This window comes from Gossypium hirsutum, chromosome A03, assembly GCF_007990345.1.
Source record: "Gossypium hirsutum isolate 1008001.06 chromosome A03, Gossypium_hirsutum_v2.1, whole genome shotgun sequence".
Taxonomy (NCBI): domain Eukaryota; kingdom Viridiplantae; phylum Streptophyta; class Magnoliopsida; order Malvales; family Malvaceae; genus Gossypium; species Gossypium hirsutum.
This window is the reverse complement of record NC_053426.1, coordinates 103,654,501-103,669,459: the sequence shown is the minus strand read 5'-3', so window position 1 is coordinate 103,669,459 and position 14,959 is coordinate 103,654,501. Positions and strand designations below refer to the sequence as shown.

Sequence of the window (14,959 nt, the reverse complement as noted above, 5' to 3'; positions counted from 1 at the left end):
TTTAGCGGCGTTTTTTTAGGCCTTTAGCAGCGCTTCTTAGCGCCGCTAAAAGTATTTGCGGCGCTTTCACTAGCGCCGCAAAAAATGCCACTATTGACAACGTCGCTAACTTTTGCGGCGTTTATGAGGCAAAACGCCGCTAAAGATCATGTTCTTTAGCGGCGCTTTACCCACAAACGCCGCTAAAGAACATGATCTTTAGCGGCGCCTTACCCACAAACGCTGCTAAAGAACATGATCTTTAGCGGCGCTTTAAACACAAATGCCGCTAAAGAACATGATCTTTAGCGACGCTTTAACCACAAATGCCGCTAAAAAACATGATCTTTAGCGACGCTTTTGATAAAAGCACCACTAAAGGTCATAAAAAATAAAAAAATATTATAAAAACACCACAAATCCAATTTAGAAATGTATAATTTAATTTGAAGACGTATTAAAATGGAAATTCATGAACAAGACGTATAAGGAATTGTGATCGAGGTACATTGATACGAATAGCATGATCAAAGAACTTAATCACGTAAGGAAAATACATGGTTAGACAGATCTTTTTACATTTTAATACATCATAACCATAATTGGTACAATTTTATACCCTAATTGCTGCACCAGCTGCAGTTTCCAGTTGAAGAACCCTGATTCCATTGACCTCCTGCATTATCCATTAAAGAGAAACAAATGTAAAACAAGTGGTCTCCAATCAGTGTATATATATATATTTTTAAAAACACACAAAAATTAAGTAGTAATTATAAAGACAATAAATAAAAATCAATACCCACAATTAAAACATAAAATGCCAAACATCAAAGAGACTAAGGACAGTATACATATACCTATAATGTATATAATAACTCTCCAAACACATGAAAAACTTAAAAAGAAAAAGAAAAAAAAAAGAAATATATATACCTACATCGGACAGTATGCGTATCCACACAGATACATGAGTACAAGTTTGCTGCAATATTTTCATTTAATTCATATATCCCTAATAGCTAATTCAACATCCAAGGCAAAGTAAACATTTACCTTTCCCTATTTCCGAAACTACAAAGTAAAAAGCCAACCTTTTGATGAGTTTACTTATGCAAACTACCATTTTGTGCCTTATATTTTCTAGTATTCTCTTATTACAAAGGTGCTTCACCTGCAGCAACAGCTAGAAAATATAATAGGGTACCACTTTACTTCTCATCAAAGATGAAACTTATAGCATTTTTTTTTCCAATGATTCTCAAAAATAAGTTCATAGCAAAATATTTCTGTATGATGTTTTAGAACATTTATGCATTTCTGCATTTTCATAGAAAACAAAAAAAGAAGTCTAGTGATAGACGGACAATACATAATGATATCAAAAGGTAGCTAATTCAACAAGTTGTCTATAGAAAAGGAAATGGCAACTTAAGTTGTGCTCAAGATTATCTGAAACCAATCTTCTCTATGTTGTTTATGTAGCTCAAATATGCCTATAAGAATGTTATGTGTTCCCTTAACAGTTAGGTCTTGCTCCCTAATCATAAAATAGACACATTATACTGATGTTATCATTTAGGAGGAGGATTATTCATGAAGCTCTCGATTGAAAAAATTATGCATAATTATTTTAACAGAAACTTTGAACTATAAAGTGTCAGGATATAATGTCATAATATTTAAGGAATTCAAAGTGTCATACATTGATAAGCCTTACTGCAGTGTCAGCACCAATTACAAAAGCACTACCGGGAAAAAGTTCAGCTTTCTTATAGAAATAAGGCTGATTAGAAATTATTACTGTCTTTCCTGCCATTATAGAAACACAACCACTTATTCATTATTATAAAAGCTGTAAAATCAAAATAATAGCAATTAGGGAACCCTGCAAAAATTGTATGTGATTGAGAATGCAAGCAAAAACTGATACAACATACTGTCATCATTTTAAGAAATACAAATTTCTATATGAAGTTCAAAATCAATAGTGAATATACATTTATAACAGGGGCTTGTTAAAGCCTCAAATATTACTGATAAAATTTAAACCAAAAACCCGAATGAGAAAAGAAGCACATAAACACTTAAAACAGACTTTAGATAATGACACTATTAATATAAAATATGCTACATTGTAATATTGAATGTTACACTATCTGGGCCTTCTAATGTTTTGAATGTTTTTTTATATTAGTAGTATACAAGCTATACATCAACCTGTTTATATACATCAATCTTTTTACAGTAATATTAATATTACAGTATGTTTTGTATATAGTATGTGCTAAATTTTCTTTGCATGTACATCTTTATGGATTTATCTATTCAATTTTCCATTGCAACTCAAATGGAAAAATTCTAAAAGGTAAAACAAGGAAATCCTAAACAACATTCAATCTGTCTTATCTAAACTAATTACACAAAATTTATTCATAGGGACTAAAAGGCACCAAAACCCGTACCAGTAGTTACAAAGTGAGCAAGCAAAAAGAACAAAAAAGCAAAAATATAAGTAAGCAAGTAGTAACAAAAACCCATACCAGTAACAGAGTAAGCAAGCAAAATGAGAAAAAAAACAAACAAACAAAAATAAAAGCAAGCAAAATGGGGAAAAAGAACAAAATAAGCAAAACATTGCCGGAACTTGAACCCGGGTCTCTCGGGTGAGAGCCGAGTATCCTAACCAACTAGACTACAACGGATTGATGATGTAAGACTATTTTTATTTTTGTTTTTAACAATTTATTAATTATTTGTCATTTTTAGAGGGTGGTAAGCAGGGTTTGCAAAAGATAGCATTATGCTTTAACATTGGCTTTAAGGCCTCTTGTGAATCAAATATGTTTGAGTAAATGCTATCTCAGTAAGACAAAAGTAACTATACTAGATATTCAATAACTTGAATTCATTCGAGGTATGCTAAACACTATCAGCTTGCTAGTAATTCTCCTTATTGGGAGTCACATCCCAGAAAATAAGTTATTCCAAGAAGTTAGTTATGTGTAGGGAAAACTACATCATCAAAATATAATGATACCGGCATAACAAATCAAGAAAAAGAAAGATAGTTAAATAATTAATATGACAATAAGAATGGATAATAGTTAAATAAATAGAATAACACAACTTAAACTCTCATGTCAGACCTGTCCCACGATGACTTTCTCAACCCAAGGGTATGCAAATTCACCCTGTAGACAAAAGTGAATATCTGTTATTAATATTTTCAGATTCAAATGAAAAAGAAGGCATTAAATTAGCCATATTCAGTTGTATATATACACCTCTTTGCAGTTAAAGATTTCAATGACTGATTCTTTTAGTGCCTGTACATAGGAAGCTATATAAATAATTTCTGATAGTCAAAAGGTAAAGTCAGTTCTTGTAGAATATTACCACTTGTTTACTCGGAAGCTTGGAACCATTTAATAGAACTAATTTAACATGAAATGAGAAAAATATAGCATGATGGATATGAGTTCAGGAAGTCAGCAACAATCATAAGAATCTAAGACTAAATAATATTTATATATATGCATAAAATAATAAGTTTTGAGTGCAAGCAACTACATTATAATCATCATAAAATGAGTTACAAACATAAAGATTAAATTTGAAATCTAAATTAAGCTAATAAATTTAAATCCACGCCTTATCACTAAACTAGTGTAATGAGCGACATACCAATGTCGTGTGGTTGAATTGCTTATTGGTAGTGTATAAAGGGCAATGATTTGCTTCAATTTAACATATCAATATTTTATATAAATATAAATTAATTTAAACACACAAGATATATGAATATGAAATAAATACTCAAATCTACTCTCTTTTTGTGTGTGTTTTTGCTAAATTTAAAAAACATTAATTCACAAGACAACTTTTTTTTTTAGGTACAATAGCACAGGATAATTTTAGATGATTCTTTAAAGCGCATTCATTTATATAAAAGACTATAAATATATTAATAAAAAGGCTGTAGAACAACGCATGAGCCAAAAACCGATAGCCAGGTTAGACAAACCCATTAAGAAAAGTAACATTAAATCAAAGCAAAGTATACAGAGCCTAAGGAAAAAGATAAGATGAAGCATTCACTACTTACTTCACCTCTGTTTACCAAAATTTTATTTTTATAAAAAGATAAAAATCATGGATTCATTCGGTTTAAAATATACATTCCATCATTAGTAAACATCAAATGAATCCCTTTCGAGCGAGTTTGGTCAGATCTATTTACCAAATCCACAGTTTCCTTCAATACAGCCTCCAAGACTTCATTTTTTATCCCCCATTTTCTCTTGCTCTTAACTCAAGACTCCCAAAAAGATGAACTTTACCTTGCTGCAAAAAATAAGGAAAAGAAAAGAAGACATTACACAACTACCAAGAAAAGAAAAAGAAAAGTTGAAAGAAAAAAAATGATACCCAGTTTTCAAAAGGCTTGATCTTGAATTTAGATTACTGTTGAGGAACCAAAATGAGAACAGCCCAACAACTCCAAAACAACAACAAACCAGGAAAAAAGAAAAAGACCAAACAGAGAAGAAGAAGAAGACGAACCGCTTAAAGAAGTAGAGACGAGCGACGGCAGAAGGGACGGTCTACGACAATGCAGCAGATTTGGGAAAGGTTTGGGTCGTGGAGCGCAGCAGACTAGGGTTCTTGATTTGGGGGAATTTTTGGGAAAATTGGGAGGGGAATAAAATGAGGTTTTTCGGGTATGGGAAAAATTGAAGGGGAATAAATTTGGAGGGGAATAAATATTTCAACCAGAATGAAAACTTGCGGCGTTTTTGACCCTAGCGCCACTAATGTCGTTATTGTGCAAGACAAAACGACAACATTTTGTTTAAACTACAACGAAACTTTGCGGCGTTTTTATTATAGCGCCGCTAATGCTCATTTTTAGTGGCGTTTTTTTCTTAGTGCCGCTAAAGAAATTAAATTCGCAGCCAAAAACTACACCGTTTTGTCTATATTATTAGGAATTTTTTGCGGCGTTTTTCGTGGAAACGCCACTAATAAATTAAATTCTTCTATTGAAACAACGCCATTTTGGGAAATTTTAATGCATAGTTTTGTTTAAGTAATATTTATAAAAATTAGATAAAATTATAAATTTTAGTTTTTTAAGTAATATTTATAAAAATTAGATAAAATTAAAAATTTTAGTGTTTTTATTTCATTTTTATTTTTGTATTTTAATTTTATTTCTTATAATTTGGTCCTCTCCAAAATTAATAATTATACCTAAATTATCCATAGCAATCTATTACTTTTTTTTAAACTTATTTATAATTAATTATACCTAAATATATCAAATGGTTTAGATTCAATTTTTTAAAAATATAAAAGCATTAATTAATTGTATAAAATTACAAATCTCAAGTAAACCTTAACCTTATTAAACCCTAAATTAACCATTGAAATGATATAAATTTTAAGTTTATCTCTCTCAAGGCATAATTTAAACCCTAAATTATACATCTTTTACAATTACATAATTTAAACCCTAACCCGACCCTTGAATCCTTAAGTCCTAACCCCTAAATCCCTAACTCTTAACCCCTAACCCCTAACCACTAACCCCTAAACCTTAAATCCTGACCTTTAAACCCATCATCCATAAACCAAATCTTCACACGATTTGAAGAACCAAATTAATATTATCTCTTTTACAATTATATAAGAAATTAATTAATATATAAATTAGAAAACACTAGTTAATCTAAACCCTAAACCATAACCCGATCCTAAATCCCTAACCCTTAACCCCTAACCCCTAAACCTTATTTAATATATAATTAAAATACACTAATTATTCTAAACCCTAAACTCTAACTTAACACCAAATTTCTAAGCCCTAAATCCCTAACTCTTAACATCTAACCCCTAACCTAACCCTTAACCCCTAACCCTTAACCCATAAACCTTAAATCACATTAACCCTTAAATCAGAATCCCTAATCCATAATCCCTAATTCCATAATCTATAAAACTTAAAATTGTAACTCCTAAACCAATCTTAAATCCTAAAGTAACCATATCTATACCCTAAACCATATTTATTAAACCCTAAACTATAATGATAATTAAATTAAATATTTTAAAATTAATACTATCTTATCTCTTACAATTATATTTGAAATTATTTAGTATATAAATTAAAAATCAATCAGTCATGTACCCAAAAAATTTTAAAATTATGGCTTAATAATAGTATTTTAATTTTTCTATTTTTAACAAATATTTTTCCATGTTTTTTATTTCAATTTATTTCTACGTGTCATTATTTCAAATTAATCCATTTATAACAAATATTTATTTAAAATTAACTTGAATTTTAATTAATATAAATAAACAAATTAAATAGTAATTAATTCAATATTTTAAAATTAATACTATCTCTTTTACGATTAAATGGTAATTAATTCATGATGAAGACGGTGGTGGAAGAGAGAAACACTCAGGTGTTTTGAGGATACCAATTTTAGGGGAGAAAATTTAGGGGTTTTAAGGGGAATTTTGGGATAAAAACGCATAAAAAATTTGGGAAATTTTTTATAAATTGATTTATTTTTTGCGGCGTTTTTATAGAAAACGCCGCTATTGCTTACCTTTAGCGGCGCTTCTTATAAAGCGCCGCAAAATTTTTTCATTTTGAACAAAACGACGCCGTTTTGCTATTCTAAATTTTTTTTTATAAATTGATTTATTTTTTGCGGCGTTTATATAGGAAACGCCGCTATTGCTTACCTTTAGCGGCGCTTCTTATAAAGCGCCGCAAAATTTTTTTCATTTTGAAAAAAACGACGCCGTTTTGCTATTCTAACAATTTTTTATTTTTTTTATAAGTTGATTTATTTTTTGCGGCGTTTTTATAGAAAACGCCGCTATTGCTTACCTTTAGCGGCGCTTCTTATAAAGCGCCGCAAAATTTTTTCATTTTGAACAAAACGACGCCGTTTTGCTATTCTAAAATTTTTTTATTTTTTTTATAAATTGATTTATTTTTTAGTGGCGTTTTTTATCCAAACGCCGCTAAAAACGCCGCTAAAAGCCTGTTTTGGTGTAGTGGTTGTGTACACTAACTAAGACGACGACAATATGGTCATGGCCGTAATGTATATTGTGGGTGCTGCAAAGTTGTGGTGGTGTTCAAAATTTGTAAATGATGTGAAAATGAAGAGTGAAGGAGCTGTTAGAGCTAGAAGCAAAAAGGCATTGCTAAAGTATTCACATGGTTTAGGAGCTAAAGTATTCACATGGTTTATCGGTGAATCAGTTTCTAATTATAAAATCAGTTCCCCCTTTTCCTTTCCCAGCAGCCACTGCATCTATGCAAGCTGTAATTTAGAATCTTTAAATCAGAAACATCTCACTGAAGCTGGATAATCTTCTTAGCTTCCATTATTTCTCCCCAAATCAAGCGGATTTACATTCAAGTCTCTAATTCTTCTTGGTAAGCTTAAATTTAAAGGATAGTTAAAGTTTCTCTTTTTCTATTTATCCAAATCTCATGAAAATAAAGTAAAATAAAAATAATCATACTGCTAAATCCAATAGATATTCCAGTCGGATTCTATTGATTCTAATTAAAATTTATTAAAATTTCAATTTCAGTAACCTCCTAATTCCATTTTGTAAAGAAATGATAAATTTCCAATTAAGAAAAAATGAGCTGGAAATTATTAATAAGAGACAGAATTAGATTTACAGAAGGTTTCCATCGAAGAAGCATTTCCTGAAGGAAAGGAAAGGGAAAAAAATCAGTAAATAAGGTGGGTTATCCATTTTTTGAATCGAAGAAACAATAGAAATTATAAGAAATCGAAATAACAAAAGAAAGGAAGAGAGTGGAACTACGAACGTGAAGCCATCATCCTTGAGCTCCCTTAAGAAACTGTTGAGACCCCTCTCACGGATCGCCTGCAACGCACTCTTTACCACCGTTGTAAATTGTGTTGTAAAGAAAAAGAAAAGAAAAGGTTGTGAAGCAGCTAAACTGAAACAGAAGGAAGAAACAGAAGGAACAGCTAAACTGAAACAGAAAGAAGAAATAGAAGGAACGGCTAAGTTGTGAAGTAGCTAAACTGAAACAGAAGGAAGAAACAAAAGAAAAGGGGAAGCCAATCGGGGGTAAAACAGGGAGGGTAATCTGAAACAGCAGCTAAACTGAGCAAAAGGGTGGGATTACAAATCCGTGAATTTTGAGGATTAGGTCAGTATTGAATTAGACCTGTAATAAGAATACTCTCAACCAAACAAAGTATTAAAGGGGTATTAAGTGGGACCCACTGATTAGAGGTGTATTGGCTATGCCAATACACCCAACCAAACAAGCTGTTAGAATTTCGCAAATCATATTACACGCACAAATAGATAAATTGTATGGGAATTATGTCAAATTTAATTATTATTATTATTTAATGGTTAAAGAGTTTTTAAAGCATATGTACTTTTTTTAAAAAAGAATAAGTTTTTATAATTTTTTTCACAATTGAGTCTTAATTTGTGGTGATGAAAATTAATATTTTATATTTAAAATTATTAAAATGTTAAAATAACAAAAAATTATTAATGAAAATAATAAAATTTGCAAAATATCATAAAAGCATAAAATTATAAATAAAAAAAGTTAAAAATGTATGAGAAAATTCTAAAACCCAATTTTTTTTTTCATTTGCACACTAATCATTATTAACACTACAACACCTATTAAAAATAATAAAATATTTATTTGTTGTGCTCATATACCAGGAATCTCCCTACAGTTTGCTATTTTTGTCCATCGTTAATGAAATAGAAAGTAAGGTGATATTTTACTTTTTGGTGTACACTTAGCCTAATTATATTATCAATCATTATCTATTATTAAATAAAAATAGCATTTTGGGATATTTTTAAGAACAATGATGAGTTAATAACATATTATTACAATCATTATCTATTTTGATAAAATACTTTTTCGATATTCAGCCAAGTGGGGTTAGATCCAAATTTTCTTACTTATCAACTTCAATCATAAATAAATTTATTTATATCCTGCATTAAATAATAAGTTTACTATAATTTAATTTTGAATTATTATTATTTCATTGATTAAGTTGATACAAGTAGATATAAAAAAAAATTATAAACCTCGGCCGTGACCGCCGGGATTATAATTTATAACTACTAGTTTAGTTTAAAGCAAGTTAGGGCCGTCCAACTCAGTCGTAGCGAAACGCTGGGTTGAAGTTTGCAGAGTCTATGTGCCTAGTTTGTTTGTTTGCAATAATAAATCCAAACAATCACACACTCAACTCTTTCATCTTTTTACTGTCTCCCGCATTTTCGTAAGTGAACGACGCTGTTCAAGGTTAAGGAGATAAGGGCATCATGGTAGACTCGCTGAAGAAGAACATCATGGAAGAGAGTTTGATTCTCAAGTTAGAGAACGAGGAGAAAAGCACTCGGTGGCTAAGTTGGGCTGCTTTTGTTGAAGAAATAAAAAGGGCGGGTTACCTTGCGGGGCCTATGGTAGCTGTCACCTTATCACAGTACCTATTGCAAGTTATATCAACGATGATGGTGGGTCATCTGGGTGAGCTTGCTCTCTCTAGTTCTGCCATTGCCATATCTCTCGCAGGGGTCACCGGCTTCAGTTTTCTTGTAAGTCAATTTTCAATTTTCTTCTACTTAAATAATCTTATTGGAACCGTGATATTGATATTATATTAACACGGTGTTGTCCCTTATTGTGTTGATAGTGACGTTTTAAATAACCTTATTCTCAAATTTTATGTCTCTTGTTTGTATCTTCTCTTATTCTGAAACTGAGTCTGAACATCAACTGAATTTCTAGACAAATTCCAATACTTCCTATAGAGTTTAGTCATCTGGAAAGTGATGCCAATCTAATCAGATTGTCTCTTTATGATTGGATCTGTTGACTCCTAACCACGTGCTTTCTGTCTTCTCTTTTTATATTTATAATGGTTTTGGACTTTTCGGGCTTACATTAATTAACTAGTGGACAGCAAATTATGTAACGAGGAATGAACAAAAAAAAGTTATTTAAGAAAAAGAGTAACTCTTGTTTTTTTGTTGTTAGGCTTCTTGCAGAGCAACTCTCTGTGATCAAGATGAGCTTTACTATCTGTTGCTTAAGTTGATTTGGGCAGCAAGTACTTGCTTTATGCTTTTGTGTTATACTTAGTGTGTTCTAGGTGATCAATAATGTTGGTATGGAAAAGCTTTGCAGTTGGGCTTACTGTTTAGGAAGGAAACCATCTAACATTTAGCTTAAAAGTAACATGACCCAGTTACACTTTTAGCTTTGTGCAATTAACATATGACTAAATCTGCTATAGGATGAGTTGGACAAGCTAATGAATTTCTGGTTTGTATAATATTTGGAAAACATCCATCAAGGCGAGCTACATGTTGACAAAAAATAGTTAATTCTTGCAGTTCAATAACATAGTTATTCAATCACTATTAGTTTAACGAATAAAAAAAAGAAAGAAATCCAATAATTGAATGATAGGGTTGCTACTGAGTGAGTCTAGATCAGCTGATGACCTGTGTTTGGGATACAGTAAATGGCAACTTATATAATTTCCTAAAATTTGTAATTTGCATGCGATTATCAGCTAGGAATGGCTTGTGCATTGGAAACACTGTGTGGACAAGCCTATGGAGCTCAACAATACCGAAAACTGGGAATCCATACCTACACTGCTATATTTTGTTTGATCTTAGTATGCATCCCTCTGTCGATACTATGGTTATATATGGGAAGGCTACTTGTATTCATTGGTCAAGATCCCTTAATTTCACAAGAAGCCGGTAAATTCATTTTGTGGCTTATCCCATCACTCTTTGCCTATGCTACTTTTCAACCACTTGTTCGCTACTTTCAAACACAAAGTTTGATCACTCCCATGCTCATATGCTCTTGTGCTAGTCTTGTAGTACATATACCTCTATGTTGGGCCCTGGTATTCAAGTCTGGATTAGAAAGTATAGGAGGAGCAATAGCAATTAGTATCTCAAACTGGTTAAATGTGATTTTCCTTGCACTTTACATGCTGTACTCTCCCACCTGTACAAAAACTCGTGCCCCCATTACAATGGAATTATTCCAAGGAATTAGAGAGTTTTTCCGCTTTGCTATTCCTTCTGCTGTTATGATCTGGTATGTTATCTCCTCTTTTCCTCACTCAAATATGTATATGTGAGCTGTTAAAGATCCTTGATGTTTCTTTATTCAAACAATTACAGCCTTGAATGGTGGTCATATGAGCTACTCATCCTACTGTCTGGGCTTTTACCAAATCCAGAGCTGGAAACATCCGTACTGTCTGTGTGGTATGTTCATTTGCTATTGTTTTGGATCAATGCATCTTGTATCATTCAAAGCTTAATTGGATATTATAAATTTATGATTTTTCGATTACATCATATTGTAATTATTCTAGTAATAAGTTTTTCAACTTTCCCAAGCAGTCTCAACACCATTTCAACACTTTATGCCATACCATATGGACTTGGTGCTGCAGCAAGGTCTGCCCTGATATGCGTGCACACACTTATTTTTTATTTCTTTACTGATTAATGTTTCAAGTTTTTCAAACTATATGAATTTAACTAAGAATCATTTTCGATTTGTAAATATAGTACTAGAGTTTCAAATGAACTAGGGGCAGGGAAACCCCAAGCAGCACGTGTGGCGGTGTATGCTGCTATGGCTATTGCAGTTTTAGAGACGCTTATAGTTACTGGAGCCCTGTTTGCAAGCCGACGTGTTTTTGGTTATATTTATAGCAATGAGAAGGAAGTGGTGGATTATGTGACAACCATGGCTCCCTTGGTTTGTGCGTCTGTTGTTCTTGATAGCTTACAGGGGGTTCTTTCAGGTTAAACTCGTTATCGTTATGGTGAATAATAAATATATTTCCATGAGATGAATGTTGGAGTAGTAGTCATACAAATGGTTACATGCTTGGATCAGGTATTGCGAGGGGATGCGGATGGCAGCATATAGGAGCTTATGTCAACCTGGGAGCTTTTTATCTTGTTGGAATCCCTGTCGCTGCCACCCTTGCCTTCTGGTTACAGTTGAGAGGGGTTGGCCTGTGGATCGGTATACAGTTTGGGGCTTTCACCCAAACAATTCTGCTCGCCATTGTTACAAGTTGCATAAATTGGGAAAAACAGGTTTGTCGTCCATTCTCAAAATCTTCTATAATACTACAACTTAGCTGTAGTTGCACCTTTTAATAGATTGTTAACACTGAAACACTTCAATTTTGCTTGCTTGTTTATTCTTCTGCATCTCTTATAGTTTATTTTTGGGCTGTGACGCAACTGCAGGCAATTGAAGCGAGAGAAAGGGTATTCCAAGGAAGCTCTTCAATAGAGTATGGAGCGATGTAAGAAAAATAAAACTAATGAGATATAGTTTTGAAATAGAGAAATTTTATTACAATGCGTGTATTAATGCAGTAATAGAAAACAGGGATTGAATAAAATTGGTTTTCGATCATCCTCACGCTCTCCTTGAAAGTAAGAATAGAAACTGAACCATGACTTCATTTTGTCATTAGAATAGAGGATTGGGATACCGTTAACCCATTCTGCAAGTTTTCGCTGATGATTAAAGAGATGGAGTTGCATGCAAATCTAAAACAAACTTATGTTTTAAGTCCCGCTATTTTGGAATTCCAACAACAAAAATGTCATGTCCAACATGTCGAATCTACAAAATTTAGTTTCTTACTTTTTAAAGTAAAATAAACTTAGGTATTAGCGTCGAATTCTACAAAAATGAGATGAAAAAAAGAAATAAAATTTACTATGTTAGATATTATATAAAATTAGATAAATGTCAAATTATCAAGAACGAAATTTATATGTCTAACAAACATCTTCAAATCTTCAAATCTTATGATTTCGATCTTCTTAATTAACATACAAATATTTAAAAAAAATGTCTTTCTCTCTATTGAAGATAGGATGTCAAAAAAAAATGTATGTCTAATTTGGAGATTATAATTATGATAACCCAATTTTACCCCAACTTTTAATAAAATTAAGCAGTCCAAATTTTTACAACAGGCCCAAAACCCGAACGGCCCAGACTAAAAACAACCCAATTTCCTAATGGCCATTGACCCAAAAAATAAAAAAAAAACCCTAATGGCCAAATAAGCTCACTACCTAAACATTTTCAACCAGAGAAAGAAACCTAATGCCCTAGGCGCGCCGCACTACCTTCTGCCACGGCCATCTGACATCTCTGCCACCTACAAAGAGGAAACAACACGCAACACCTGCAAACTGAAAAGAAAAAGCAGAAGCAAACAACACAAAACTGTAGCAAATAGTAGCAAAAAAAAAACATTATATATTGTATCAATTTCGGCTATGAAAAGCCATCACCAAGTCGATGTAAGAGGGAGAGGAGAGATTGAAATCGAAAATATTTCATAGAGAAAAAAATCAAATGCAAAAAAGTTTAAAGGTTATTTCTTTATATTTTTCTTCTTAAATCCTTCCTCTTTTTTTTTACATACGAAATAAAAGAAAAATAAAAAGGGAAGAGGGGCTCACCTGAGTCTTTCCATCGTCGGCCACCGAAGAGTCTTCACCCATTTCAGCATTCTTTGGCCATTTTCTGGAAAAAACTAACTCTAAATCCAGAGTTTAGGGGTCGAGAGGGAAAAAAAAAGGGAATTTTGGGCTCTCCAGCCACCGTGGACGGCGCCATCGCTGCCGGCGACCAGCGGCCGCCACGATGGTCAGGTGACCGGAGTCGTGGCCGGAGGGGGAAGGGGAGGGCTGAGAGGGCTTGAGAGAGAGTTTGCTTTGTTTTTGAAGAAGAAGAGAGAAAAATGAATTTTTTTTAAAAAGAATTTTAAATTAAATAAAGGAAGCAAAATGGCGTCGTTTCACTTAGGTCATTTAAGTGCCAAAACGGCGTTGTTTAAGGTCGACCCGAGCATGACCCAACCCACTCCTGGAGGATCCCCGCGTTTTTGCAAAAGGGGATATTTACCCTTTTGGTCCTTTTGCCTTTATTCTTTTTTAATTTTAATCCTATTTCGCTCCTTTTCCTTTTTTTTTAAATTTTACTACTTAATTTCAGTTTTATTTTAGTTTAATCCTTCGCAGAACATTGCGTTTGGATGATTCATAAAATTTCATGTCTAGTCCCTGTCCTATTTCGCACATTTCATTTTGACCCTATATATCTATTTTTTAATTTAATTTGATTTATTTTATTTCTTACAATTTTATCTTTTAATTTTTTTCTAATTCTAATTTAGCCTCCCTAAACTTCGCTATCAACTTTAATTTAGCCCTTCGTTAATTAAATTTCAACCACTTTCATGTTTTTTTTTTAAATTTTATTCATTCCTTTTTTTATTTGTTTTATTCTTTGTTTCTACACTTCAAATGTTTGTATTAAAAAAATGAATATTGATTTTATTTGTATATTATTCTATTACCTTTTAAATACTTGAGTTATTATTTATGCTTGTTTTACATATTTATGTATTCATTTTGTTTCCTTTTCATTTATTCGTTAGATATTTAAATGTGATATTATTGGTTATTTATTTCATTCTTTTAAATTGGATGCTACCCTTTCTTATTAAACATCTTTTATTTTCGTTTTTGTATTACTTTATTCTTTCAAAAATCATGAATTAATTTTTTTTTATAAGCTTTAATAATTATCACTTTAATATTTTCTCGTATGGTCTCGTCATTACATCTTGTATTAAGTTTAAATACAATTGGTTTTTATACTATACCTCAAACAAAATAAAATATGCATCATTTTAAATATTACACTTATATTTATTCAAAATTATATTTTTAAATAGGCGATGTTTGGAAACTCGAGAAGACATACCCTAACTTACAGGGTTTCGATCTTCTCGTTGAATCTAAATAATCGAACATCTTTTTAAAATTCAAA

At 31.9% G+C, this 14,959-nt stretch overlaps 1 protein-coding gene and 2 long non-coding RNA genes across 5 annotated transcripts; 1 reads left to right on the top strand and 2 right to left on the bottom strand.

The window, feature by feature from the left end:
• Positions 1-472: 472 nt before the first annotated feature.
• Positions 473-4,559, bottom strand: LOC107886715 (uncharacterized). Its single transcript, XR_001680864.2, has 4 exons — positions 4,411-4,559; positions 4,223-4,326; positions 3,129-3,173; positions 473-655 (listed from the first exon to the last, which is right to left on the bottom strand). It is a non-coding gene; the product is annotated as an uncharacterized lncRNA (long non-coding RNA).
• A 4,528-nt stretch (positions 4,560-9,087) lies between these two features.
• On the top strand, positions 9,088-12,517 carry LOC107886711 (protein DETOXIFICATION 12). Of its 3 annotated transcripts, none has more exons than XM_016810759.2 (7): positions 9,088-9,639; positions 10,623-11,167; positions 11,254-11,340; positions 11,479-11,535; positions 11,650-11,888; positions 11,984-12,189; positions 12,346-12,517. In XM_016810759.2, the coding sequence occupies exons 1-7, from the start codon at positions 9,367-9,369 to the stop codon at positions 12,406-12,408; spliced, it is 1,470 nt and encodes a 489-aa protein (XP_016666248.1). In that variant the 5' UTR covers positions 9,088-9,366; the 3' UTR covers positions 12,409-12,517. The 3 variants fall into 3 exon arrangements, with proteins under 3 accessions (XP_016666248.1, XP_040956170.1, XP_016666249.1); XM_041100236.1 differs by having other exon boundaries at positions 12,317-12,517; XM_016810760.2 differs by lacking the exon at positions 11,479-11,535.
• Positions 12,518-13,003: 486 nt separating this feature from the next.
• Positions 13,004-14,013, bottom strand: LOC107886713 (uncharacterized). The gene is made up of 2 exons (XR_001680863.2): positions 13,585-14,013; positions 13,004-13,311 (listed from the first exon to the last, which is right to left on the bottom strand). It is a non-coding gene; the product is annotated as an uncharacterized lncRNA (long non-coding RNA).
• Positions 14,014-14,959: the final 946 nt, after the last annotated feature.